Below are 26687 nucleotides of genomic sequence, written 5' to 3' on the forward strand. Positions count from 1 at the left end.
CCACACTTTCACCTCATGGTCACAAAATCTTCAGATGGTGCTCATTAGATCAGAAATTAAGAGTTCAAGCATTTTCTTTTTAGAAACCGTAGCTAATTTTACACCAATGAGCCGGGGGGGGGGGTCCAAGGGAATGTTTTCCACGTTTGGTATTTTTCATGAGGAGTATCTTCCTAGGGGATAAATCCCCCGAGGAGTATTTTTTGCGGGGGTACTTTCCGCAGATTGTTTTCTGGAGGAGGGGGAGGGTAAATGCTGTCCACCATTTTTTCAAACAGTTCTGGGTAAAAAAAAGAGCGACTCGGCAAAATAGTAGCAGAGTCTGTTAAGACCTAACTTTAAAACCTAAAACTAACAGAAATTTTTGCGTAGGCTACACCATCTCGAAACCTCGCTCTTTACGCTAAAGTCTCTTTAGAACTTTCAAAAAAGCTTATTATTTTAAATAAGCCGCTATAGTGTTTCAGGAGTAATTCTTAAATAATGGGAACCCAAATTTAAACTTTAACGTAAAGAGCAAAGTATTGAGGAGGGAAAAACTCCCTTCATATTTAATTATTTCTGTTCGTTTTAAGTTTTAATGTTGCTCCTTATTTTCAGCAGAAAAAAATTAGTTTGTTTTTCTATAATATCATAAATGTTATAACATTAAAAATATTAAAATGAATTAAAAGAGCAGAGAATGCTTAGAGCGAAGGCTATATGCAATAATATGGTATAATGACTATAAGAATATAAAAAAGAAAATATTTAGTACTTAATTTACGTACTATATCATCCATAAATCAATATAACCAGCGATCCAGGGATGGTTCAAGACAGCCACTCGCATGTAATTATGATAAAAAGTTTTGGGAATCCTTGTTAATGATTAGCTGATGTTTAACTTTCACTCGCAGTCTGTACAGTCGAACAGTCTTCATTGATAAGAAAATGACAATTATCCCCCCCCCTAGATTTTCAAAAATATATTTTGTCCCCTCTAAATTTTCGTGAATTGACACCATCACTACTACCAGGCAGCAGGTGTTACATGCTGTGATTCCAGTAGTACGAAACATTGAAGCATACTTGCGCTCGGCCCATGAAGATTAGCAATCTAAAAATTTCTTGGACTGTCTCTAGCTACAGATACCTGTTTAGATTTGAAGGAAATCCAAGCAACCTGCCTCTGACATGACCAATCACGGGCAAAGGGTAGCTTATAATATTATAATGTTAGCATATAATATTATAAGGCTCCGAACAGTTCTGTCGTTTAGTGTCGGGAGCATATCCCCTTTTTTAAAAGGAAAACAAAACAGATAGAATACAAAAAGAAAGTGAAAGAAAATGACTGAATCTTATGGATAGCAGTGTGCTTCGGCGACGATCTGTGTTTGTGATTATGACAGGATATAATATTTTGGTAATTAGTACATTTTTGGGCGATCTATGGTATCTTTTGTTTTAAAGTGTTGGCAACGCTAATTATAGTTTGAATTTTATTTTCATCCACCTTGATATCCATCATTTTTAATATACAGTTTAATTTCTATATGAAATTGAAACAAAATAAACCCTATAATATTTTTCTCCACTATAAATAATTAAGACCGGACAAAAAGGAGACACTGATACATAAGGAAGCTTAAGTTGGGCTCAGACGACGTTCGTAAAGTTCATAAAGTGGTTCACAAAGTTTGTTTCCGTAAAGTTTTCACCGCTCACACGAGCCTTGTACTTAACGTGAGTTTTGAGCAGCAAACTATTCAAATTTCAGAAGCATTTGAAGAAGTAAGGAGTTCAGGGTGTAAGTATAGTTTAATGAGGCATAAGGGCTTATTATGTTACTTATTCTGTTTTCCTTCAGGATTGAGAATATCCAGATTCCCTGGTTTTTCCTATTTTCTTGTGAAGTTGACAGTGGTGCCAAAAATCCTAGCAAGAATTCAGTCTTATAGCACACTGGATATTTAGGGCAAAACGTTGAAACTAAATTCCAAACCACTGATGTCTACTACACTTAAAGATACTCAAGAGAGACTTCCTACCATTCCTCTTAGTCAGCTCCTAGTCTTTTCAAGGTGATGTCAAGCCATTATTGTAACCTCTAATTTGCTGCTAACAAAACAGGCTTATCATCTGAGTCCCAGCAATGTCAGATCACAGAAATTGGGAGGATTCACTTAAATAGTTATCTGGTTTATTGTCCTTTGTAGGGATGTGTCATCAGGCAAAAGTGTGTCCCAGGAAGGTATTTTGAAGTACCTACCTCCACTCCTTCTAGATGGTCCCCAAAGTTGCCTACATGATAGGTCTATGTCTATTGAAATTTTGACAAAACAACATTTTACCTTAGTTTTTGGTTATCAGTTTCTTTTTCTCTGTCTTTAGTTCTGAAAAGCCAATTCCTATTGATTGTGTAGAAATTAAAGCCATAACATTTGCTGATCATCATAATTGTTTTTTAAATTCCTTTTGTTTAAAGTATTTTAGAGAGATTTTAAGCCAAACATGGGCATATTGCTGTCACAAATGGTTTTGCTCAAAGAGCAGGTTGAAAAAAATATAATATATAATTTTTCTTTTTTTTATTATTTAAATAATATAATATCACAAAATTAAGCAGTCATTATGCTGGTTGTATGTTAAGTAAATACAATCCCTGATGGAGTTTTGTTGATACTTGTTTTTAAATTAATTTGTTTAAATAAAATGTATATTATTTATGGGACAGTAGTGAACATGGTAGCAACAATGACTTGAGTTGTTTTTGTTCAATATTTTCTTTTTTAAAATAATTTTTGTTCTATGGTCACATTTGCATTCCATGCTAAGTGGCTGGCACTCTAGATTGGGAATCTTTTGTCCAAGAGGCACAGGTTTAATTCCTGGCATTATCAGTTTATTTGGTCTAGGACAGTTATGTGACTCTGTAACCTCAGACAGAATTGGCCCTACTTTAAAAGGTAACTTAGAGAAATCAGGGGACAGTAAACAGGAAGGGCATGCAAAAGCATGGTATGGCTGGCCCCAAGCTTCCTATTGAACTTCATGGCTAAAGGACCACCAGGTCCTTTACTGGCCTACTGGCTTGCCATATAAACTTTCTTTTAAACCCATATGTACAAATGAAGAAATGCCAGTAAGGTCCTTCCTTTTCAATGAATTGTATAGACATGTATAGACAAGAATGTGGGTCATCATAGATGGCTAAAGTTAATCTTCACTGTTTTGTTTTAATTGTCATGGCTCTGAGGCTTTAGTGTAATAAAACCTACTTATGTCCATCCATTTTCTTTAAACAGACAGGAGTTCTATGTTTCCTAGCTTCGATAAATTTATATGCAATTTTGAGACCAGGGGTTACAAAGTAGGTCAAAACTTGCAAATACAACTATGGTAAAACTAATTAATTTGTAAGAAATGTATATCAATATAAAGATTAAGAAAAACATGATGTAGAAGACAAACAAATAAATAAAAGTATTCCTTTACAACCATTTAATGAAGTGTCACAAATGTAGGTCAAACTTAAGATTGAAATGAACAAAGCTTCCAGTGACCTTCCACTTAGCCTACATACCCAGGGGAAAATCATGGAGCTGTATACTAATAATTGGAAGTGTCTCACTTCCCTGGCTAGTTTAGGACTTTTAATTGATTAGTCTACTGAGATTTTCCAATACTGTGAAATTGAAATATTTTTCATTTTTCAGCAGAGCATTAAGACAATCTATCACAATGAAAAATACCCAGCGCATCTTGAATGGAATGACTAAGAAAGACAAACGAAAACTACAATATGCAATCTTACAATTAAGCTTCTAGCCACACTAATGAATTAGGCTACCCAGTTCTGAAATAACTGCTGGGTGTATTTGTCTATACAATTAGAAACTGGCCCAAAGCCCCAACCTCTTCCTTGTCAGAAATTCACATATTCAAGCAATACAATATGTTTAAATGTTACAAATTTTGTCATTATCATAATTATCATTACCTTAATTTTATTATTAATTACCTAATTTTATCTTGATTTTTGGTTTTCAGTTTCTTTTTCTCTGGCCTTAGTTCTGAAAAGGCAATTCCTGTAGTAGAATTCTGTTGCAATTCCTTGAGTAGAATTTTAAGCCATAACACTAGGTTTTCTAAATTTAGGAATACTCTTTTCTGCCAGTTTCTGAAAAGGCAATTCCTGTTAATTGAGCAGAACTTTAAGCCATAACACTGGGTTATCTAAATTTGGGAATACTCTTTTATGCAACCTCCTTATACATTAAATATATGGCTGACATTATTTAAAACAGAATGATTAGCCCAATGCCTATATTATATAGTCTATTTTTGTTGAGATTGTTGTTTAAACTAGATTTTTAAGTTAATCTGGTTTATTGTCCTTTTGCTTTTTTCAAATAAAACCATAGAAGCTAGCTGATCATATTTCTGGAAAATCTTGGGCTTTACATATTAAGCCAAACCTAGCTTATCTTTTTTTCATTTCCAGGTCAAGATGGAAGAGGAGCTGTTGCTACTTTTAAACCTGCAGTTGCTGCAGCTGCTTCTTTTGAAGAAGAGAAAGAAAACCAGAGAAAGAAAAAGAAGTGTATGGGTTAGACCAATTTTTGATGTTTCAAGGAGGATAGGTCAGGGGCCATATCTTAACCTCATGAAAGAGCTAATCATCTCAAATGATGTGATTATGTTTGCCAATTATGTCAGAATGACTCCAGAAAGTTGGAATTGCCTTCTTGGTAAGGTGTTCAATAAGTTGGAGAAGAGTACAACAAATATGAGAATACCCATATCTCCTGCTGAACGATTGTGTGTTACAATTCGTTACTTAGCAGATGGGAAAACCCAAAAGTCTTTGATGTATGAGCACCGCCATGGGCACAGCACAACTGTTGGGATTACCACAGAAACTATGACTGCCATTATTGATGCACTGAAAGATGATTATTTACCAAACTTGTCAACTGAGAACATGAAGGAAGTTGCTAACTACTTTTACTCCCGCTGGAACTTACCAAACTGCTGTGGTGCAATTGATGGCAAACATATTCAAGAGGTTGCTCCTTATAAATCTGGGAGCACTTACTACAATTACAAGAATTTCTTCAGCATTGTCCTAATGGCAGTTTGTGATGCTGATTACAAATTTACTTTTGTAGACACTGGTGCACCTGGTAGTAGAAGTGATGGGGGAGTTTTCTCTGATACTCAGTTTGCCAGAGACCTTGACAGTGGTGCTTTTCGCCTACCACCTGATGCCTTTCTGCCAGGATCAACAACACTGTTTCCTAACTTTATTGTGGGGGATGAAGCTTTTCCCTTAAAAAGCTACATCATGAGGCCTTACCCTGGACAATATTTGGACCATCAAAAACGGGTATTTAATTACAGATTATCGCGAGCCCGAAGAATAATTGAAAACTGCTTTGGCATCCTTGCCGCGAAGTGGCGGATCTTTTTTACACCAATTCACACTTCACTTGAAAAAGTGAACCTGATAGTGATGTCATGTGTTTCCTTGCATAATTTCCTGAGAGTTGACAGTGATGGAGGGGATGGAGTGACAGTGATCACTGCAAGGTATATTAATGTTGGAGATGCGGATCAAGGTGATGAGGACAATGGCCAGTGGAGAAATGTCCCAGCCCCAACTGATACATAGGACAGAATAAACAGGCTTGGGGCAAATAACTATACTATTAAGGTGAAAAAACTTCGTGATACCCTATGCATTGTTTAAAATCTTCTGATTTTTTTCCTGACTTTAAAAAACCCTCATGATAGTCTCCTGAACTTTTTGGAGTCGTCACTGATTTTCAGAATACAAAGTGGAAGTGCTGCTCTGAAATCCCGGCTGACTAAAAGGTTACCGCATAAGCGGGCTTAAGCTGGCAAATGGTGCGGCAACACTGGCAAGCAGGGTACACTGTTCAAAATTCAAGATTTTTATTTCAACTTCTGTACAACACACACAATATAAAAAGGGTCAGGCCGAAGACACAAGGTCGATTGACAAAAACTGCAGTTACATCAACTACATTTGAAATCTGAAATCGTCCAAATTCTGGCGTCCCACTGGATTTGGCGGTAAAAAATAATTCAAATATTATAATTATAAGTAAATTCCTACAAATGAGATGAGATGTTACAAAAAAATAAGGATAATCCTTGTATATAATGTTTAAAATAAAAAATAGCGACGAAGACCACACTGCCTTTCCATAACAAACAAACACAAAGTAAAAGCAATAGAAAAATGTTTTTGAAGACAGTGAAAGTTAATTAAATGAATTAATTAAGTTTTAGAAGTTGAAATTGAAAATCAAAAATAAACTACCGTTTTTAGGTCTGCTAATTATTCGTGATACTGATAAACTGGATTTTGCTATCTATCGAAAGCCAAAACATAACAATAAATATCTTCATTTTAATTCAAATCACCCCCCACAAGTTAAAAGAGCAGTTGTAACCTCTCTCATTGCTCGTGTCCTAAACATTTGCTCCGATTCATATATAAACGCAAAAATAAATTTTATCAGATATATTTTTTGGGTAATGGATACACCATTCCTTTTGTCAATAATATAATTAGCCGTAGACAAAAAAGAAATTCCCGTAAAATCGAAGATATGTCACAATGCGAGACTACTGATAAGCCCTCAAATATTATCTATCTTCGGTATTTTCCAAAAATCACAATAAAATATAATAAGCTTCAAGAGCGAAGAGCCTCTTATATTCAAACTCAAAATGGAAACAGAAGGGTTGCTTCGTATTTTCGCTTCTTCTTTCATGTTATCCAATCATATCAAAGGATCTGATATAATGTGTTTGGATGTAAGCACTGAAATTGGATACTTGCCAATTAAGGATATCTATATTGGCTTTGAGGCAGCTACAGGTCGAAGAAAGGAACCTCACATACGAGGACGCTAATGTCCAAAATGTTCTCAGAAAAGCAAGGGAGTTCTACTAGGAGTTTATTAATCAAATGCAGATTCGATTTTTTAGCAACTATATTTAAGCACCTGGTCATGCTTGAGCCATGTAAGGCTGCATACATGGAACTACCTACGCTACTACCGTCATTCCACTTTTACAGCAGTCCAGACTGGGACAAGAAGATAATAGAGAGTGAGTGGAGGAACATCAGTAAACTAGAAATTCTGTTTAAGCTACTAGAAAGTCCTCTACTTTTCTGGCGGTAAATTTTGTCAATGAAAACGCCTTGTAGGTGGCAATCCTGTTACTAACGTTTAACCGAAACTTCCAAATTTCTCAAACACTTGAAAATTATCGCTATCCTCATTTGTGGCAAGTTAGACTGCTTTAGTTTAGTTCTATTGTTTTTTTGTTTTGTTTTGGTATCTTTTTTTTCATAAACTTTGCTGGATTTGAGGTTTTAAATCTTACATAAGTCAAATTCTGTTTGTTTTAAGCTATAAATTTGCTCTTTATGAAGGAAAACTTTGTTCTTTTTCATTTCTATTTCTTTTTAATCAAAACAATATTTATGTATATGGTATCAATGCTCAATTTCATTAGCCTAATAGTAACAATGCAGGCTAATGACTGAAACAGGCTCTGCCCCATGGGAGAATGTAGGCTATTGCCTAAAAATAGTTAAAATAATCTATAGGGTATGAAAGGCAGATTGGTTTAAAGTAATGAATTTGCTGTTTTCAACATGATTCAGCTAAGTTGAAAGTTAATAGGCCTAAATCATCTGATGCTCTTTTCTATGGTTGTTTCAAAATTTTTTTCTTTGCTGTTTTGCATCTGGGTGAAATCACATTTTGGTAAAATTCTAGTTTAGTGACTTCTTGTTATCTCAGAATAGGGTTAGGTTAAGAAAATGGAACTTTCTGGGATGGGTCAACAGGCTAAAGTATGTCCCGGGAAGGTATTTTGAAGTACTTACCTCCACTCCCTCTTGTTCTAGAGGGTCCTGACCTCTAATGACCTTTCAAAATATGTGTGTTATAAAGGTGAAGCCTTGCAAAATAAATCTTCTGCTTGAATGAAGTACAACAAAATTGTTTTCAGCTCCACAGCTTTGCTCAACCCCAATTTAGACCTATAAGGTTTTAAAGATATGCAAATACATTTCCTAAATTTTGAAAAAAAACATTGTTATGTCTCATAATTCTACTCAAATAACAGGAATTGCATTTTCAGAACTAAAGTCAGAGAAAAAGCAACTGGTAATTGAAAATTAAGGTAAAATGTTGTTTTGTCAAAATTTCAATAGATATAGTGGACCTGTCATGTAGGTAAATTTCAGGACCCTCTAGAGGGAGAAGGAGTAGATGTGGGTACTTTAAAATACCTTCCCAGGATATACTTTAGCCTGTAGACCCATCCCCAAAAGTTTCATTTTCCTAACCTAACCCCTTTCTTAGATATCAAGAAGTCACTAAACTAGAATCTTACCAAAAAATGTCTAGTGACAAAAATTTGCCATTTGTAGCTAAATCAAGAAAAGTAATTATTTTTTCTTTAGTCTTACAAGACATGTTCAGAAAACAATTCTTACTTCATAATATGCAGAATAATTGTAGTTAGCACATTTAATGCAGCCTTGCTATACTTACCCCTACTCCCCCTGATATGCAAATATATAGCCCATATTATATATTTCTTATCTTTTCATTGTTCTTTCTTGTAGTTCCCATAATTTTGATACTAAACTCTTATATTTTCATCATCATTTTGTATATTTCATTATGATTTGCCCAACTTCAATTTTTCAGTATGGACTTGCTAACAAGGAAGTACCAAAAACAATTCTTACTTCATAATATGCAGAATAATTATATGCTAGTTTACAAATTTTTTATGCAACCCCTCTATACTTTACCCTGCCCCCCTCCCCTGATGTGCAAATATATAGCCCAATATATATATTTCTGTATTTATACATAAATAACATATATATATATATAAAATATATATATATATATATATATATATATATATATATATATATATATATATATATATATATATATATATATATATATATATATATATATATATCCAATTTATATATAAATCTATTCCTGAATCTGTTTCAGTTGTTTAACCTGTGTGACCTGTAAATTCAATCAAATGTGATTTAAAACAAAAACCAGAAAAACAAGTTATGAGTGACATATTACCTTAAATTGTACATTATAGGGACTAAGGTTGAAGAACCTGTAGATGTTGCCAGGTAGCATTGATTTGAAATTCATGTCATAGTTCATGAGTAGATCATCACTGTTTACTTATATACAAGACACTTTGGTTTCAATGTTGGGTATCATTAGATGTATTGCCAGCTATGCCTGTTTGAGGGTGTCTTCAATGACTTGCCACTCTAATCACAGTCAACACCAATCTTGAAGCTGTCAACTGATCTGGCTGACATGTTAGATTTGCTGAGTGAATTCCACTGTGGAACAGTGTGATTGGTGAAGAAGTTGAACTTTTTATGCTTTCTGCTACATTTCTGATGCAGTTTTTTGGGATTTCCTTGTGTTCTGGTACATTCACAGTGATCAAGAATTAATAGGCTTAATGGTGTCACTGGTCATCATCTTAAATGCAAGGATGATATCTCCTCTCTTTCTATGGTATGTTAGGGTAAGCAGGTCTAGCTTTTTGTTGTCATTGTTTGTAGGGGATTTGTTGTTTGGTCAAAGGGAGCTTGATTGCTCTATGCTGGAAATTTTTAAGTAGCTCCACATCACACTTAATGTGCAGGTTGGCCACTGACATAACAAACTCAAGATGGCAATGGACAAGGGCTGTGTAAAGCTTCCTGATATCTCTTGGCTGGTGACTTTGTCTTTCACCACTTGATCAAACTGAGGACATTGTTTGCCTAAGCTGCTTGGCTCTGACAATGACAATGAAATTTAAGCTTATCATCAATGATCACCCCAACAACATGCTCTTCCTCATCACTCTGATTGGGCATATTGGCACCTGCAAAGCCAGTCATGTGATAGCTATGGTTGGGGTTGTTTGGACCAAGATGCAGGACTTTGCATTTGCATGGGTTGAACTTGAGCAGCCAGGTTGTTGCCCACAGACAGGGGTTAATATCTTCTTGCAAAGAAGAGCACTTTTCTGTTGTGGGTGCTGGACCAAAGAGTTTGGAATCATCTGCATACAGTTCATGCACTAAAGCATGGTCATGCACTTATATCCAGGACCATTGCTTTTCCTGAGGCCAAAACAATTTCACTGATTTAAAGAATATGAAAATTGGAACTTTGAATTTTACAACAATAAAAAATAGCTATTGTATTGATATTTTGACTGACTAATTCAGACATTCAAACTGCACTATTAGGAGTTTCAGAAACTTCACAGGGGTAGGAATCATACAATTAGGTGATACAGAATTTATGTACTCAGACAGGAAAGATGGATTAACATATCATCAAATTCACTAGCAAAACTACATGCAAGCATTCACAAGCAGTGCTCAAAATTTTTGGAGCATCTACCAAAATCAGATTATGTCCCTGATGTTGCAGAATTCACCCTTGCAATGGGAAATGTCAGGGAACATTTCGTGTATAATGAAGCTTATCACCTCGAATCAGTGTATAAAATCTTTGATGTCAACCATTGTTTGAGATGTGGTTACACTGGTGACCTTTACACTGCAATTCCAATTGACGAGGAAGGAAGAGCAGTATTTTTTGATTATGGTAATAATCAAGCTGTAGAAGTTGGTAATAGATGCTTGTGTGTGATGACAACACAAAACGAGCAAGATAATGAAACTGGGCAAAGCTTTCCTAATACATATATATATATATATATATATATATATATATATATATATATGATGAAGAATGGAATACTAACATACAAAGTAAAATTCTCATTGATATCTGCCAAAGATATATTGTAAAGGATCTGAATAAAAATACTGATGAGAGTAGGACCACCGAAAAAAATTCTGCTGTCAAAAGTCGTTTGACAGACAAAAATCACCCATTTAAATGGAAATGTCACCAAGATCTCTGCAAATTTGGGCCAATTGACATTGAAATGTGTCATATCCTCTTTTGCACAATTTCCGAAATGAACAAAGAAGATTCGTTAATGGATTCCCTTGTTGAATTGTATTTGGATAAATTCAATTATTGCACAAACCAGTCAATTCACCCTGACAAAATGGGACATTCAAATTATTGTCACCCATGCAATGGATGTTACAGCTTTCTTTGTGCTCTACGAGCATTAGTGCCACATTTTCCTGTTCTAGCAAACTTTGTTAGAATCTTGTACAAGGCAATAGAAAGATGCAGACTCATTAGAGATATGAAAACAATTAGGAGCAAAGGTAGTATTGCACAATTAAGATCCATAGTAGAAGCTGCAATTTCAAAACTGGGGATGAAAAACTTTACAATGTTTCTGGAGCCTATGCGTCCTCGGGTATCTACAGAAGAATCGGAAATTATGAACATCTTTGGGAAAAATATTATGAAAGTAGCTGAAATAAGAGACGAATACCCATCAGTTCCTTGTGATTGTTGCGAACAGTTAAAACTGCCAAATGAGGTAAAAGTTCTTGGCTCTTTTTCAAAGCAAAAGGGCTTTGATTATATGACCCAAATTCTTCAAGAAGAGACTTATAAGTATGTACCTAGAGAAGAGAGAGATGATCTCCAAATGTCAATTGACTGGATAGAGTACTTATTGCAAACATTCAAGCTGTGTGAATATTGTGCAGGAAAAATGCTCTCAAATAAAGAAAATGTACGTTCTGTTGGAAATAACCTAAACGTCCAAGCAACTCCAGATTGCATCAAGAATTTGAATAAATTTTAACTGGCAATGATAAGATTTGTCATGCCATGTCTAACTGTTGTTAGACTTGGACAAGTCATGGGATCAAAGAGCCCTGTTAACGAATTGACAGAGGCTCTTAAAGGAAGAAATGTATATCTACCCGTAGATGTTCAAGCAAATGCAGATGTACAACCAGACAAGTTGCTCAACATTGACAGCTTTGTGATACTTGTCAATGGTCAACCAACCTATAATAAGAATGTTTGGACAGCACTTATTGATTTAAGGAAAATACACAAAGCACTAATTTGGTTGAAAGAAAACAATATGGTGTTCAGGAACATCAAAGCGCACACACTAGAGGAGTTGCAAGAGATTCTTGAGAGTCGTTTATTAGAAAAAGAAAAGGGACAAGAACAAACTTATGAAATACCAGAGGGAGCAATATTAGAAAAACTTACAAATGATGCCAAATCACACTTATTAGAGCATTTCTCTATACAACCACTAGACTCGTCAGTACCGAATGACTTTATAGATGACTTCAAGAACAATAAAAACATTGAAAATGACCAATTTCAATTGAAAAGATTACATGGTTTAGGGGAGGATCTCTTTCAAGAGGAATTGGACATCAAAGCATCTCCAAATCTCTTCCCTGATGGCATAAACCATATGCAGAACATGGCCCGTCCGTTTTCGATGCGAAATGCAGACTACCACAAAGGGCTTCTTCTTAGTAGACACCCGCAGTTCCGTTTAGATAAAACTATCTATTTCACAACTTTCAACATCAAGAGCTGTCTTACTTTTGTAACAGTGTTGCACATATGATTAGGACTGTCAGGCCTAATCAAAGTGCGAAAGATTTTCTGGATCGAGTTCGACACAGAGACGGTGAAATGGAGACGTCCATTTTTTCAGTCCAGTCAAAAGTGAGAGGATCTCGACAATATTTTCATGCTTTGGCGGGAAAAGTCAAGTCTATGATAGAGCAAGAAGGGCCACCAACGTTATTTTGTTACAGCCTCTTGTGCAGAATGGTATTCTCCAGAATTCATAAAACATTTACATGACATCAACGGTCATGTGGTTGGTGTCGATAAAATGACACCAGCTGAATTAACAGGAATGGACCCTGTGTCTGTGGCTATACATTTTCAGAAAAAATGGAGGGCCATATTCAACAACCTTATTTATGTAAAGTTGAATCCTGTCTTTGGTAAAATCAAGGATTACTTTTGGCGAATTGAATACCAAACGAGAGGTGCTCCACATGTGCATTGCATTCTCTGGGTAGAAGATGCACCAGTCATTGGAAAATCATCACTGGATGAAGTTACAAGGTACATTGATAGCATCATCACATGCCAATTTCCTGATAAACTATTGAGTCCAACCCTGCACAAACTCGTTGTCGATCACCAGATGCACCACTGCAACAAATACTGCCAACGGAAATTCAAAAGAAATTCAGGCAAATGGATTAGTTATTGAAGATTCGGCTTTTCTCGCCCTTCTAAAACACAAACTGAAGTCCATGATGTGATTGATTGTTTGGCTCTTGGGACAAACCGCCAAAAACCAAGAAAAAGGATCTATGACATTGCTCGTACAGATAAGGAGAGGTACATCAATGAATACAATCCCTCATTGTTATTGGCCAATTTGTCAAATGTAGATGTTCAGTATATTGGCCATATCGGCTCCAAGTTGCCATACTATATAACAGACTACATGACGAAAGGTGAGAAGTCAGAAATTGATGAGATGTGGGAAGAAGTGAATAATGCGTACAAAGGTCTGGGCCCACGAGCAATGTCTTTTCTATTAAACTCAGTTAAAACGCGTCAAGTTGGAGCAGTAGAGGCGGCAGATAGGCTTCTTGGCACAAAATTGTATAGTTTCTCAAGACAATTCAGTTTGTGGATTTATCGAAGGTGACAGAACTAAAAAGGACACTTAAACCATTCAAGGAATTGGAAGTAATTGCTAGTAAGGATCCCCAAAGTTCGGATCTGTATGTTGCCCACTGGGTAGCTGATGTTTATCCAAATAGGCCAGAGCATATGGAACACATGAGTCTATATGAGCTGCTGTCTTGGCATGAACGCGAACGACGGGGCAATGATGAAAAAATGTTACTGCAAACAGGTTCGTTTTTTTAAGACGGCGCACTCAGAAACCATACATCATACAGCACAAAAAGGCCAATCCTTTGGAATCCGACGAGAAGAAAGAACAGTACTACGGTATGCTGTTGAAATTGTTCAAGCCATGGAGAAATGAACGCGATATTCTTGTTAATGACTTCAACAACTTTGAAACATATTGCATTGAAAGTGAAAAATATCCAGCCATGGTAGCCTATCATGAGAAACTGGTAAATAAAACCAAATGCGATGCCGCATTTGAGACAAGAGTACGCCAGCGAGCCACGGAAATTAAGGTTACTGAAATGAACGATTTAATTGATGGACAACATGAGATTGATGATCCAAATAATGCTATACAAGGAGATTATTGATAGAGCACCTGATGCTATGGAAGATTTAGTCAATGCGAATAGGCAGCTACTAGAGTCAATCACAAGTGAAGAGTTGTCAAATGACTTCAATTCCCTTAATTTAGATCAGAAAAGAATTGTAGACAGAATTATAGGCAACCTAAAAAATGGCAGCAATGATAAGCCTATCAGACTGATAGTGTCTGGCTTTGCGGGAACTGGGAAGTCACGAGTAATTAGTGTACTTAGAAGGTTCATTTGTCAGGAGTTCGGGAGGGAGGAATGTCCAGTTGTTGTTATGGCCCCGACTGGACTTGCTGCTCATAGTATAAAGGGTGTTACCATTCATCGATGCTTAAGCCTGCCAGTTGACCAGCAGACAACTGCTAAGTATTCATCGTTATCCACCGAACAATTGCTGACATTAAGAAAAACCCTTGGATGAACTCGTCTTTTTATTATAGATGAAATAAGTATAGTCTCGTCTCTTATGCTGATGTATATTCATTTGCGCTTGACGGAAATTAAATCTACTAATTTCCCAATGAGAAATGCCAACTTTGTTCTCTTTGGAGATTTTCTTCAATTGAGGCCTGTGTCGGCAAATCCACCGTTTATTCCTCTTACTCGTCTAGAAATCCGAAATAGACTTGGATCCATGGGATCCTTTAATCTATGGCATGAATTTGAGTATGATGAGCTGACAATCAACATGAGGCAAAAAAATGACAAGCCATATGCGGATGCACTTGCAAACATAAGGCTTGGAAATTGTGAAGAACAGTATCTCCAGTGTCTTTCTACACGGAAATTTGGATGCATGTCGCGGGCCACCTCAGAAGAAATTACCAAATTATATTGTCATTTGTGTAAGAAAGGGAAAGTGCCGGTTATTTTGATGCCCACAAACGACGACTGCAGGCTAATAAACAACACACTGCTAAAGGAAACGAGCTCGAAACATGTTACACTGACTGCCATTGTTGTCTTTCTTCGGTGGTGAGAAATAAAAGAATTGAAGAAGAAGCAGCAAAAAGTGTTTCAAGCTTTGCAGATGACTGCAAACGAACAGCTGGTGCATTAACAACATTGGTACTATCAATTGGTGCACGAGTAATGCTTCAAAGAAACATTGCAGTGGATAAAGGCTTAGTAAACGGATCCATGGGCTACGTCAAAGAGTTTAAAAGCATACCATCTGGTGAAATAGTTAGTGTTTTGGTACAATTTGATGGTCAAGATCAGTTGACAAGCATAGGCCGTGCTACAGTTCGATTTGAAGCGCTCAAAGAGGTCTATTCTACTAGAAAACAGTTTCCATTGCAACTAGCATTTGCAATTACTATTCACAAGTCTCAAGGCCTCAGCCTGGAATGTGCTATCGTCGATGCAGGAAGTCGTTGCTTTGGACCGGGGATGATTTATGTTGCATTGTCCAGAGTTACCACTAGCGCAGGTCTGCATCTTGTGGAACTTGATCCAAGTAAAATTATTGCTGACATGGAAGCAATTTCAGAGTATAATCGTCTTAGGAGTAGTTTTAGACCTGACCATCCATTATTGAGAATCATCCAAACACCCACAACTAATTTGAATGAGGAGGTCGTGGATATAGGTAGCATAGGAGATGTTTATCCGAAAAGGAAGAAAAATGTCGAACATGCAATCATTGGAAAAGGGGAAAAAAGAAAGCCAGCAATAGAAGATTCGTTTCCAAATAAGACGAAAAGCCGAAAAACAATGTCTATAACAAATGAAGTAAGATCAAACGCTACGGCCAACGAAAGGTGATAGCGTTATCCTAGGTATTGAAGGAAACAAGAAACGATCCAACCAAAAGCAGCTCTACCAAAGGGGTATTGGTGCAGGAAGAAAAGGTTTCCAAAACAGAGATGGTATTTCATGCTATGCAAACTCTGCAGTTCAGTGCGTTTTCAGCTTACACAGAATACTTTTTGATATGCTGCAGAATTCACAAGGCAACGTTGCAGCTGAAATTTTACGGCTAGCAGTGTCGTCCCTTGACAAGATAGAGTCAACAGTCCAGCTAAGATCATTGCTGCCGACTGTGTATGGATTTGCTGAGAACGAACAGCAGTCACTCTGCGAGTTTTGGGAAGCTTTGTTTAGAAGTATGGATGAAGAAAACTCGGAAACAAACACAACAACTGCCCTCAGTCCTCTTAGTAGACTATTTCAGTTCAAGAATCATAAATTTTTGGCTTGTCACCGCTGTAACTGGAGCCAAATAGTTGATAATATGACAAATGGAAAAGTGTGCTATTTTCCAGTTCCAGTAGTTCTGAATCCCGATGCACCCGCTCATGAAGAGGTTGTTGAGACATCGGACATTCAACTTAGTGAAGTGTTAAGTCCATATCCTGTTGGAAAATTTTGCCCAAATGAACATCAACTAACATCACACACAGTTTTTACTGAAATGCCGCAGTTTCTTGCGATTTACTTGGACAGGAGTGCAATGGCACATAAAATTACGAGGAGAATAATTGGTTTTGAGCCAGATCACATTTTGTTGGAAAGCACAATGAGTGAGGTCATATCAGACGTTAGCTACAATGATATTGTCGTATCTTTGGAGCGATATAGAGCTATTGCCATCGTTGTTCATACAGGTATTAATTTCAACTCTGGTCACTATTACGTTTACAGGCGAACGTTGGAAGGCACATGGTGTCTCTGCGATGATTCAAATGTGAAATTGATGGGAAAGCAAATGGACTGCTCAGGTATGACTTTTGCTGTTCTTCAAAGATGTAGCTAATTTTGTTGTTGTCTATGTTTTAATCTAAATTATACATAAATGAAATATAACATAAGGGATCATATTTTAAAGTGATTTTAACTTGTTTTTTTTTCAAGTTTGGAATTAAAGTACACTTAAGTGAATTCTAGCTTTTGCACTAAATACTAACATCTCAGAAGTATTCACCTGCTTCTAGTCTCTCTCTAGATACTTCACAGAAAATTATTATTTTTTAAATCAGTAGGGAATTTATATTGATTTTTAAGACAATGTGGTAGTATAAACTAAAGACTGAAGTGACATTTGTACATGAATGAACTTTACATTGGTTTAAAATGAGAATGCTGGTTGGTTAGATACACTAGAAGCTGGAATCATAGCTGTTAGTGAACCAAAGGTACACCAGCATACCAGGAAAACCTGACGTGGAAGCCTTGTACCTGGGCACCACGAATAAGACTGCTGGCTGGTTACATACACTTGAAGCTAAAATCTTAGCTGATGGTGAACCAAAGGCACGCCAGCACACCTGAAAAACTTGGTGTGGTAGCCCTGTGCCTTGGGCACCACATTATGAATTTGACCCGGGTTAGCCTTGATAACAAATCCATACATTTTTCTCCCCTGGTGCATCTTAATTCATTCCATTTCGAATTTTAATTTGGAAATTGTAATGAAATTAGGATCACCATCAGCGGCGCCTCCTCGTTGGCGGGGAGGGGCAACAGAATGGAGTTGAACATATTATTCATCAGTCACAAGCAGGTGCGCGTATGTTCTCCAGTGTTTTCACGTGGAATTAAGCTTTTTTAGATAATAGATAAATTTTGAATTCGCTACACAAATATCGAACATAATGGAGAAAATATGGGCATTCACATTAAAATTGAGAATTTTCATATTCAGAGTGAACGGCCGCGTCAACCTGTGAAACTTGGTTCTCTAACACGTTTCTAATGTGTTAGTCTTTTCAATTGTTTTTTTAAGAGGCCTAAGTCAATAATTTTAAATAAAATTATGATTTTTTAAATGGGGAAGTTGTAAAGCATTGAATAGTTGTGAAAAATGTTCACAACAAAATGTTGTGAAAACAACATTTACTCCTTTACATTATTTGGGGATGTTACGAATTCATCAACGAAAGTGTTTAACTCCATTCTGGCAAAGTTCGCTGAATTGAACTGATTTCTTAGTTGTTTATAAACTGACCTCTACTTCTAGGGTGCAACTTCGATTTGGCTAACACAGGATGACTGCAATTCACTTAATAATGACCAACTGAGGTCAACTGTTGAGATATCCGGGGCCCGAGATTACTCAAACATAATTTGGAAATCATAATTTTAAATATAGCCTTATTGCCATTCTCATCTGTGCACGCTTAATTATACATATTGTTTGTTTTGTTTTTTTTTAGCTGAAAAAATAAAACCTATTAATTAAAATGTATCTAAGGAAACAACCAATGCGTTACTGTAGAATAGTTAATATTATTGTTTTACGCTACTTTTTTTAACTTTTCAACTTTGTGCATATAGTTGAAACTATTTTCAACGCTTTCTGTACTATAAGAATGTTTCTTTTAATTTTAACTTTGATAATGGCACTTTAAACTTTTTCCTGTACTTTAAATTAATTTAATAAAATTAACTTTAAAGGAACCTTATGCTTCAGTAGTTACTCCCAACGAATTGGACATTAAAATTAACGTTGAAAATTTTCAAACTCATATGGAACTGTCATCCCAACCAACGAAACTTTGTTGTCTGACACGTTTCTAGTGATTTAGTCTTTTCAAATGTCTTTATAACAGGCCTAAGTCAATAATTCTAAAGGAATTTATAATTTTTTCACTGGGGACATTGTAAAGCATTGAATATAATTATGTATTGATTTAAACCGTATTTACTCCTTTACATTTTTCTGGACTGCTACGAATTCATAACCGAAAGTGTTTAACTCCATTCTAGCAAAGTTCGCTGAATCAAACTAATTTCTAGTTCTTTTATAAACAGACCTCTATTTCCAGGGTGCAACTTAGATTTCGCTACCACAGGATAACTGTAATTGACTTAATAATGGCCAACTGAGGTCACATGTTGAGATATCCGGGGCCCAAGAGGGCTGAAACACAATTTGCAAGTCATATTTTTAAATGGTGCATTATTGCCATTCTCTTCAGCGTACTTTAAAATATAAATGATGCTTCTTCTGTTTTATTTTTTTTAGCTTAAAAAAAATAAAACAATTTCATTGAAATGTATCTTATGGAACAACCAATGCGTTACTGTGAATAGTTCATATTATTGTTTTAGACTTCATTTTTTTAATTTCAAACGTCCTGAATATAGTTGAAACTACTTTCAACGCTTTCTGTACTATAAAAATGTTTTAAAATTTAGATTCAATAATAGTACTTTAAATTAAATTACATTTAAACAACCTTTATGCTTCAGTAGTTGTTGCTAAAGAGTTGGGAGAAAAGACAAACTTCAGCAATAAGACAGAGGTTTTTACGAGGGGACCCTCATGTACATAATAAAAACTTTAAGTTTTATGCAGGGAGATTTCACATTGAGAGGGTTTTTTGGGGAGGAGAACTTCCCAGAGGTAAATTTACACGAGTGGTGTTGCCTTAGTATATGTATATGTATATATATATATATATATATATATATATATATATATATATATATATATATATATATATATATATATATGCATATAGATCGCCATCTGTATTATTTCCAGAGTGTATGTGCCTGAGTTTGCTTGTTTGCTGTTAATGGGATAAAGTTATTGCACTACTTTGAGGTTGTTTTCATATTGATTTGTACCCTTTAATAGACAATTTTACAGTTAAGTTAAATTGAGTGATATTCTCCAATCCCTAGAATAGGTCTTTCTTTTCGGACATCCTCACCAGCGCCATCTTTTTTCTTAAGTTGATCGGGGCGCCATCTATAAAGACAATTTTTCCCATATCATTAAGGTGCTGATTTCTACTGGGAGCAAGCAGAAGAGGGGAAGGAACCCCCCGCAAGCGCCGTACTGTACCCGCTGGTATTCAGTTACCCGAAAATTGCGGGGAAAAGGTGAGGGGGTACTTACGCTTCCCTTGTTCCTGGGTGATTTCAGTAGGCGTTCATTCAGCGCTCGACGCGTGAAGGTGTATTGTGTGCGAAAGAAAATAAAACGTTCAAGATTCTGGACTACTTTCAGCTCTCGAGCAGTGAAGTTCGTTGGTATGACACAAGAGACTATTTACGAATATATATACGCGCCTGTCCTGAATTTCGCTCAGACAAGTTTGCGATATGCCGATATTTCCCGTGACGCGGTGGTTGCTACGGGAAGTAAATTTTACGGAAAAGACATTCTGTACGCTGCGCATTGCAAACTGAACGATATTTTGCGGCAACTTGGAGATGAATATGTAATGAAGGACCGCCGAGCTGGTTTGCAGAGTGATGTTTTCATGGGTGATTTATACGATGCTATTAAGAATGCAGAAAACTCAGCCAATTTCACCTATAGATTTACTATCTGGAAAATTGGCGAAGTGCCTAGAATACCGCAAGATGTGCTGACTTCTCTTTCAATTAGAGTTAACGAGTGCACAGAGAAAATAGAGGGACTAATCGATCAGTGTAAGATCTACCTTCCGTCAGGCCCTACTGTCTGGCCCCCGCTACCGAAACCAGAAAGACTTGAGAATCCTGTAGTGATAGCGAATGTGCCGGCGGAAAGCCTTGAATCATGTGCCAAACAGAAGGAATTTATCGAAAAGAACGGTGGAAAAGGACATATTCGCCGGATCACTCAACGAAAAGGTGGGTTAGTTGCCTTTCTCGATACGGCGGATTCAGCTCAAATCCTCGCAGACATGTTGAAAGAAAAGGTCCGTGATGTCAAGGTTTCTTACCGGAAACCAAAGTTTTTAGCGGTGGCAAGATTCGTTCCTCCGGCAACCACAGAGGAAGAAATTATTGCTGCGAACTCCGAAGTTACGGAAGTCCACCGGTTCGGCACCTCTGGCACAGTGAAACTTGTATTTAAAGACTCGTTCGCGCGAGATCAGACAATTAAACGCGGAATATTTGTAGACTACACCCACTTCCGGGTTGAGGCCTATAAAGAGCTCCCCAAGAGATGTTTTAACTGTCAATCTTTCGAGCACCTCTCTAGTGCCTGCAGTAACGCTCCGAAGTGCTCTAAGTGCGCCGGTGCCCACGTCGCATCACGGACGTCCCCATGCACGTCCACCACAGTTAAATGTGCTCTATGCCCAGAAGGCCACAACACCCACCCCTCATACAGCATGAGATGCCCACTAGTTAGAAATGCTATGAAAAAGCCTACTACAACGAAATGACTTCTCTCTCCATCATTTGCCGAAATATCTATGGGCACAATTCAGTCAAACTAGACTACGTTAAAGAACTATGCCGTCAATTTAATGTTGTGTGCTTACAAGAACATTTACTCACCTCCGAAAATTTTGGTCTTTTCGAACAGTTGAATCAAAAAACTGTGTTCATGCATGAAGCAAAAAGGTCCTCAGTCCGCGGTCGACCTAGTGGGGGCACTGCTATCATAACGGACAGTTCGCTTGAATGTCAAAAGCTGGAATCGTGTGAGTTCTTCCTCGCTGTAGATTTTCCTGGCCCCGGGGGTTTTGTTCTGATCACGGTTTATCTACCAACAAACCTAAACACCCTCTCTTCCGAAAAACGGTTCTCGGAAGCTTGTGGCCGCCTCTCGCGCTTACTTATTAGGCTGGGCAATCGAAGAGTGCTAGTCTGCGGTGACTTTCAGTGCGACTTAACGAACCCATCAAATAAGCTCTCCGAAATCTTCTTCTCAGTAATCCCAGCTGGGTATGATCTCTGTGAAAAGACTGACGCATATACGTACATCCATAATTCCGGTTCAACGACAAACATTGACCATGTGCTATGTAACTTCTCTCTAGGTGCTCCAGTCACCGTGGACTCTGAGCACACAGTAAGTGATCACCTTGGCTTGTGCTTTAAGGCTAACTTCTTCCCGTGTAGGCCGAATAAGCCCCAAATTTATGCTACCAAGACTGAGTGGAATAAAATAAACGCCGACCAGTATAAACAGACATGTGATGAGATTCTCGGAAAGATAAAAGTTCCCTTTCAGCTCTTGATGCATGGCTCGAGTGATTTGGTAGCACTAGACATTTATTGTACTGAGATTATACATGCAATGAAAACGGCTGAGCAGGCTTCTGTACCCACTCGCCGTTTTAAACCTGGAATCAGCAAGCCTGGCTGGAGTCGCTCTCCTAAAGTAAGGCAAGCCAAAGCTCGTGCTAAGTTTTGGCTGAGATTATGGCGCGATTGCGAGAGGCCTAGGTCAGGTGTAGTGTTTGAGCAGTTCCGCAACACGAAAAAAACTTATAATAAGTCTGTAAGTGATCTTAAAGCTGCCGAAGCCGAACTTGCTTCCCAAGAAGCAGCAAATAATCCTGTATCTATGTGGAAGTCTTTTAGACAGTCTAAACCAGTGACAAACCCTGCTAGTAACATACCTGAGGAGCAGTGGGTAAAACACTATAGTGAAGTTTTTGGGATCAAACATGCCCAACTAACAACCGAAAGTGATAGCGAGCTCTCACGAGCTTTTGCGTCCCTCTTGAGCCAACGGAACTATTTTACCGTCTCAATAGGCGAAGTGCTCCAGGTTATTAAGCAGCTGAGAAAGGGCAAGGCTCCCGGGCACGACGGAATTGTGACTGAACACCTCCGCTGTAGCTCACCTCTGCTCATTGAGCACTTGACGCTGCTATATCAAATGTGCCTTGATTCTGGTGCAGTCCCTAAGTCGTTTGCCCTAGGTATTGTGTCTAACGTCTTGAAGAAGGGAAAAAATCGTAACCTTTGCTCTAGCTATAGGCCTATAACAGTTTCTAGTACATTAAGCAAAGTGTTAGAGAGACTTCTGTTACCTGAGCTGTTACGCAAGTGTAAAATTGACAATCGACAATTCGGGTTCCGTCGCCACCTCGGTTGTGCATTTGCACATCGCCTCCTTACGCGTATAGTATCGAAAGCTCAGAATCAATCACGGACTCTTTTAATTTGTGCAGTAGATGTGTCCGCGGCGTTCGATTCGGTAATTCATTCAAAGTTAATTTTGAACCTGCTGCACCAAGGTGTGAACCCACATGTAGCGGCCGTCCTATGGCACTGGTATTCGAGTAGCCTTATCCGTGTTAAGTTGAGTAGTGAATTCCTGTCGAAACCGATTAAGCTTCACCGGGGACTGCGTCAAGGGTCGGTTTTAAGCCCTGTACTCTTCAATTCACTAACCTCGTCGGTAACAAAAAAGATTAACGGTGGTTTTAACACTGAATGTATGGATGTGAGCCTACTGTGCTACGCCGACGACATATTACTGGTGAGCACATCGCTTTGTAACCTTCAAGCTAATATCGATCTCCTAAGTCGAGGTTATACTAATATTGGTCTGGTTATTAACCCTGCTAAAACAGAATTTCTTGTATTTGAACCCCCGCGTGCGCCGTCTGAAGTTGCCCGTCGCGAGGCTACCCGTGTTACCGTTGCAGGGCAAGTAGTACTTCCAAGCCGCAAGTTGAAGTACCTAGGTATCACATATGGAAGCGACCTCAGAAGCTCGCGTGCTCTTTTTGTTGACCAGGTTCTGTCGGGTTTTCGGTCTGGGTATGCTAAACTTGCAGCTCTGAAGTTTAAATTTAATAAGCATATTCTTGCTAGGTTGTATCGTGCCGTCGCTCTTCCCTTTGCTCACTACATCTCACCCGTTTGGCATTGGCTATCGAATTCGGATATGTTGCGAATCCGTTCAGGCTTTTGCAAATATTTAAAGTTTCTGCTTGGTCTGCCACTTTACCTCCGTAACACTGGTCTGCTAGATAAGTATCATATACCTGATCCTGTTGAGTTCATGCCGAATTTTGAAAAGCAAGCTCTCGTGAAACACAGGGCACTATTATTTGATTTCCCAGCGACTTTTTTGCTTGATAGTTGAAGTGTGATTTGTTTGTATTTAGTGATTATTATGTTCGGTTGATTTGTTTTCGTCTTTAATTTCTCTTTTCTTTTGTTTTGCTCCGCTTCTTCATGCTTCTTTTTTATAAGCGGGTTTGTAATAAATTATTATTATTATTATTATATATATATATATATATATATATATATATATATATATACATATGTATATACGTCTCGAATAATTGTTAAGTTTTAATTATTCAGTCAATTATCATTTTTCTCAAGCTCAAATCGCAAACTATTTTTAAATGAACACTACCAATCTTTATTTTCTGATAATATTATCATCTATTTTATGTTACCCGATTCTTATTGGAAATTCTAGACGAAAGTTTCTGCGCTCCTCGGTAGCCGTGTCAGAGTTATTAAATATTACAACTATTTAATTGTTCCTTGTTCCAACTTCTTTTATACACTTCGTGAATAGTTTGTCTGCCTTTAAATGTAATAATTTGTCGGACAATAATGTATTATTTTGTTACGATCTCCAATTTATTCATACTTAACGTCTACCTAGAAAGAATGAGTAATATTCTATCGTAATGGAACGCTCAAAAATTAAGTAATAATCTTTTACCTATAAGTCTGGTCAAAAAATATATATATACAACTTTTTTTTTTCATTTATAAAATAATGTCAAAATGTTTTCTCAAAAATCTTTTTGCCTTCTCTAGATTATTGTATCTATTCGCAGACAAAAACAATTTCTCCTTTATTTTCAAATTTTCCTCTTCGTTGTTTTGCTGGAGTAGCTCAGGATGTTTCAGCAGGTCAATCATCTAGAAAAGGAACATATATTGAGTCTCACTAGCTGAAAGTCGATACAAATCTCAATATACATTTATAGATAGTCTCGTAAGTTGAACGAGCAATATTGAATTTACACTCAGTGTCTTGACATATGTCTAATATATAACAGCATTAATTAACTATAAAACCCTAGTAATTATTATTTTGGAACAATAAGACCAACCAACCCAGGGGGAACCTTTGTATTTAGGTAATTTACCTGCTCTTCAAGATTGCGTATCCAAAGATTTTTATAACATTTAATTTTGAGATTTGTTGAACACATTTTTCCAAAACTTGTACTTTATATTGAATTTAATTTATGATTATCCAATACGATTTAAAAATAGATTACATACAAAATACATTTCCCTGCTTTTTTATGAAATATTCTGTAACAGTAATCAACAATCAATTCTAGCACTTCCACAGTATATCTCTATTTGTTTGTCATATCATTTTTTACTATATCATGAACACGCAATTACAGAAAATAACGTTGATCACGCAATTACAGAAAATCATATATATACATGTCAAAATTTGAAAAACTCATTTCCATTACGGGATTCATTCATTCAGCTATATGTTCAGTACTAACGAGTTTCACTAAATTCACACAAATTAACAAGCCGCAAAAAATTCCATAATGTCAGCATTGTTAGTGGGGGAATAACAATTAACTGTTCATTCTCAAAACAAACTGTATGAACAATTTTTTAAAATTTCATCAGTAAATAATTAACTTTTTAATACTTAATTTCGGTCAATTCATTGTTTACAAAAATCTTCCTCTATATAATTGCCAAATGAAATAAAATATTGGGGAACTAAAAAAACTTTTACTACAGGAAAGTACAAAAGTAATAAATTGAATGGCAATGTTAATAAAGGTTTATCTCATTTTTTTAATTATTATTTTCTAGCATATTTTAATTACATACAACAAATCTAAATTAAATAATTAAACAAACATAAATAACATACATATGTAAGGTGAAATATGTACCACTATTAGATTTGAATAGCACAATAATCACAGACAAAAATTATTAAAGCAGCAATACACCTAGACATTGCTTTTGATAAATTTAGTAAATTTTTTTAAACTAGAAAATTTAAGTATAAAATATTATAATATGAATACAGCGTATGTAATTTCTTAATTTACTTATAATATAATTCAATCAAAATTAACAAATTTCATTCACTTTTACGAATAAATAATTCTTTAACTTTGGAATTAATTGTTTTATTCAGTGCTCCTAAGGAGAAACAATAAATAGCTATTGACATACCTATTGCAGTTTAGAAATTTTGAAGTATTGGATAAATCAAATTAGAACAATTATTTTCCGTTAGATAATTTATCCACACATCTATATTATGTCCGTTTCATTCCTTTCGCTGGATTTTCCAATAACTGGCATTAAATATTTTTCGCTATGTATTTATAAGTCTCAAGTGACTTCTTCATTGAAAATATGTTAATAATTGGCAATTATTCCTCCTCTGAATGTTTTTAAGTCATGTTGATTTTCAGTACTGGCTGACTGCGTTGGCTTTGCAACTTGATGCCATTAACGAGGTCGAGCTCGAGATGCCGTTTTACGTCTGATTTCAAAGACAAACCTCCAACACAGGATCAAGCTTATTTGAATTAATTTTCTTTTAAAACATCAATTAAACACTTTTTAATCATTACTATAGAAATGTCCATTGAGAATTGAATTTAAATTTATCAAATAAAATTAATCATGAATGCAC

General features: G+C 36.5%; 3 protein-coding genes across 5 annotated transcripts in view; 2 read left to right on the top strand and 1 right to left on the bottom strand.

The window, feature by feature from the left end:
• Positions 1 to 26687, top strand: part of LOC136029129 (uncharacterized) — a 337007-nt gene that overhangs the window by 22430 nt on the left and 287890 nt on the right. Inside the window, exon 1 of one of the 2 annotated variants that reach the window (XM_065707211.1) lies at positions 7241 to 7311. The exons of the other annotated variant lie outside the window; for it this stretch is intronic. The gene's annotated coding sequence lies outside the window, so the exon portion shown is untranslated. Of the gene's footprint in view, positions 1 to 7240; positions 7312 to 26687 lie in introns of those variants that run through there. 2 annotated transcript variants of the gene reach the window in all.
• Positions 1745 to 26686, top strand: LOC136029131 (uncharacterized). Its single transcript, XM_065707214.1, has 3 exons — positions 1745 to 1792; positions 4490 to 7315; positions 26464 to 26686. The coding sequence occupies exon 2, from the start codon at positions 4496 to 4498 to the stop codon at positions 5657 to 5659; it is 1164 nt and encodes a 387-aa protein (XP_065563286.1). The 5' UTR covers positions 1745 to 1792; positions 4490 to 4495; the 3' UTR covers positions 5660 to 7315; positions 26464 to 26686.
• The window catches only part of LOC136029132 (uncharacterized), an 87088-nt gene continuing 85114 nt past the window's right edge, over positions 24714 to 26687 (bottom strand). For both annotated transcript variants that reach the window (XM_065707215.1, XM_065707216.1), the window contains one exon: positions 24714 to 24910. In XM_065707215.1, the coding sequence (XP_065563287.1) occupies positions 24755 to 24910 (156 nt within the window). In that variant the 3' untranslated portion in view covers positions 24714 to 24754. The remainder of the gene's footprint in view (positions 24911 to 26687) is intronic.

This window comes from Artemia franciscana, chromosome 7, assembly GCF_032884065.1.
Source record: "Artemia franciscana chromosome 7, ASM3288406v1, whole genome shotgun sequence".
In the NCBI taxonomy this organism is placed as follows: Eukaryota; Metazoa; Arthropoda; class Branchiopoda; order Anostraca; family Artemiidae; genus Artemia; species Artemia franciscana.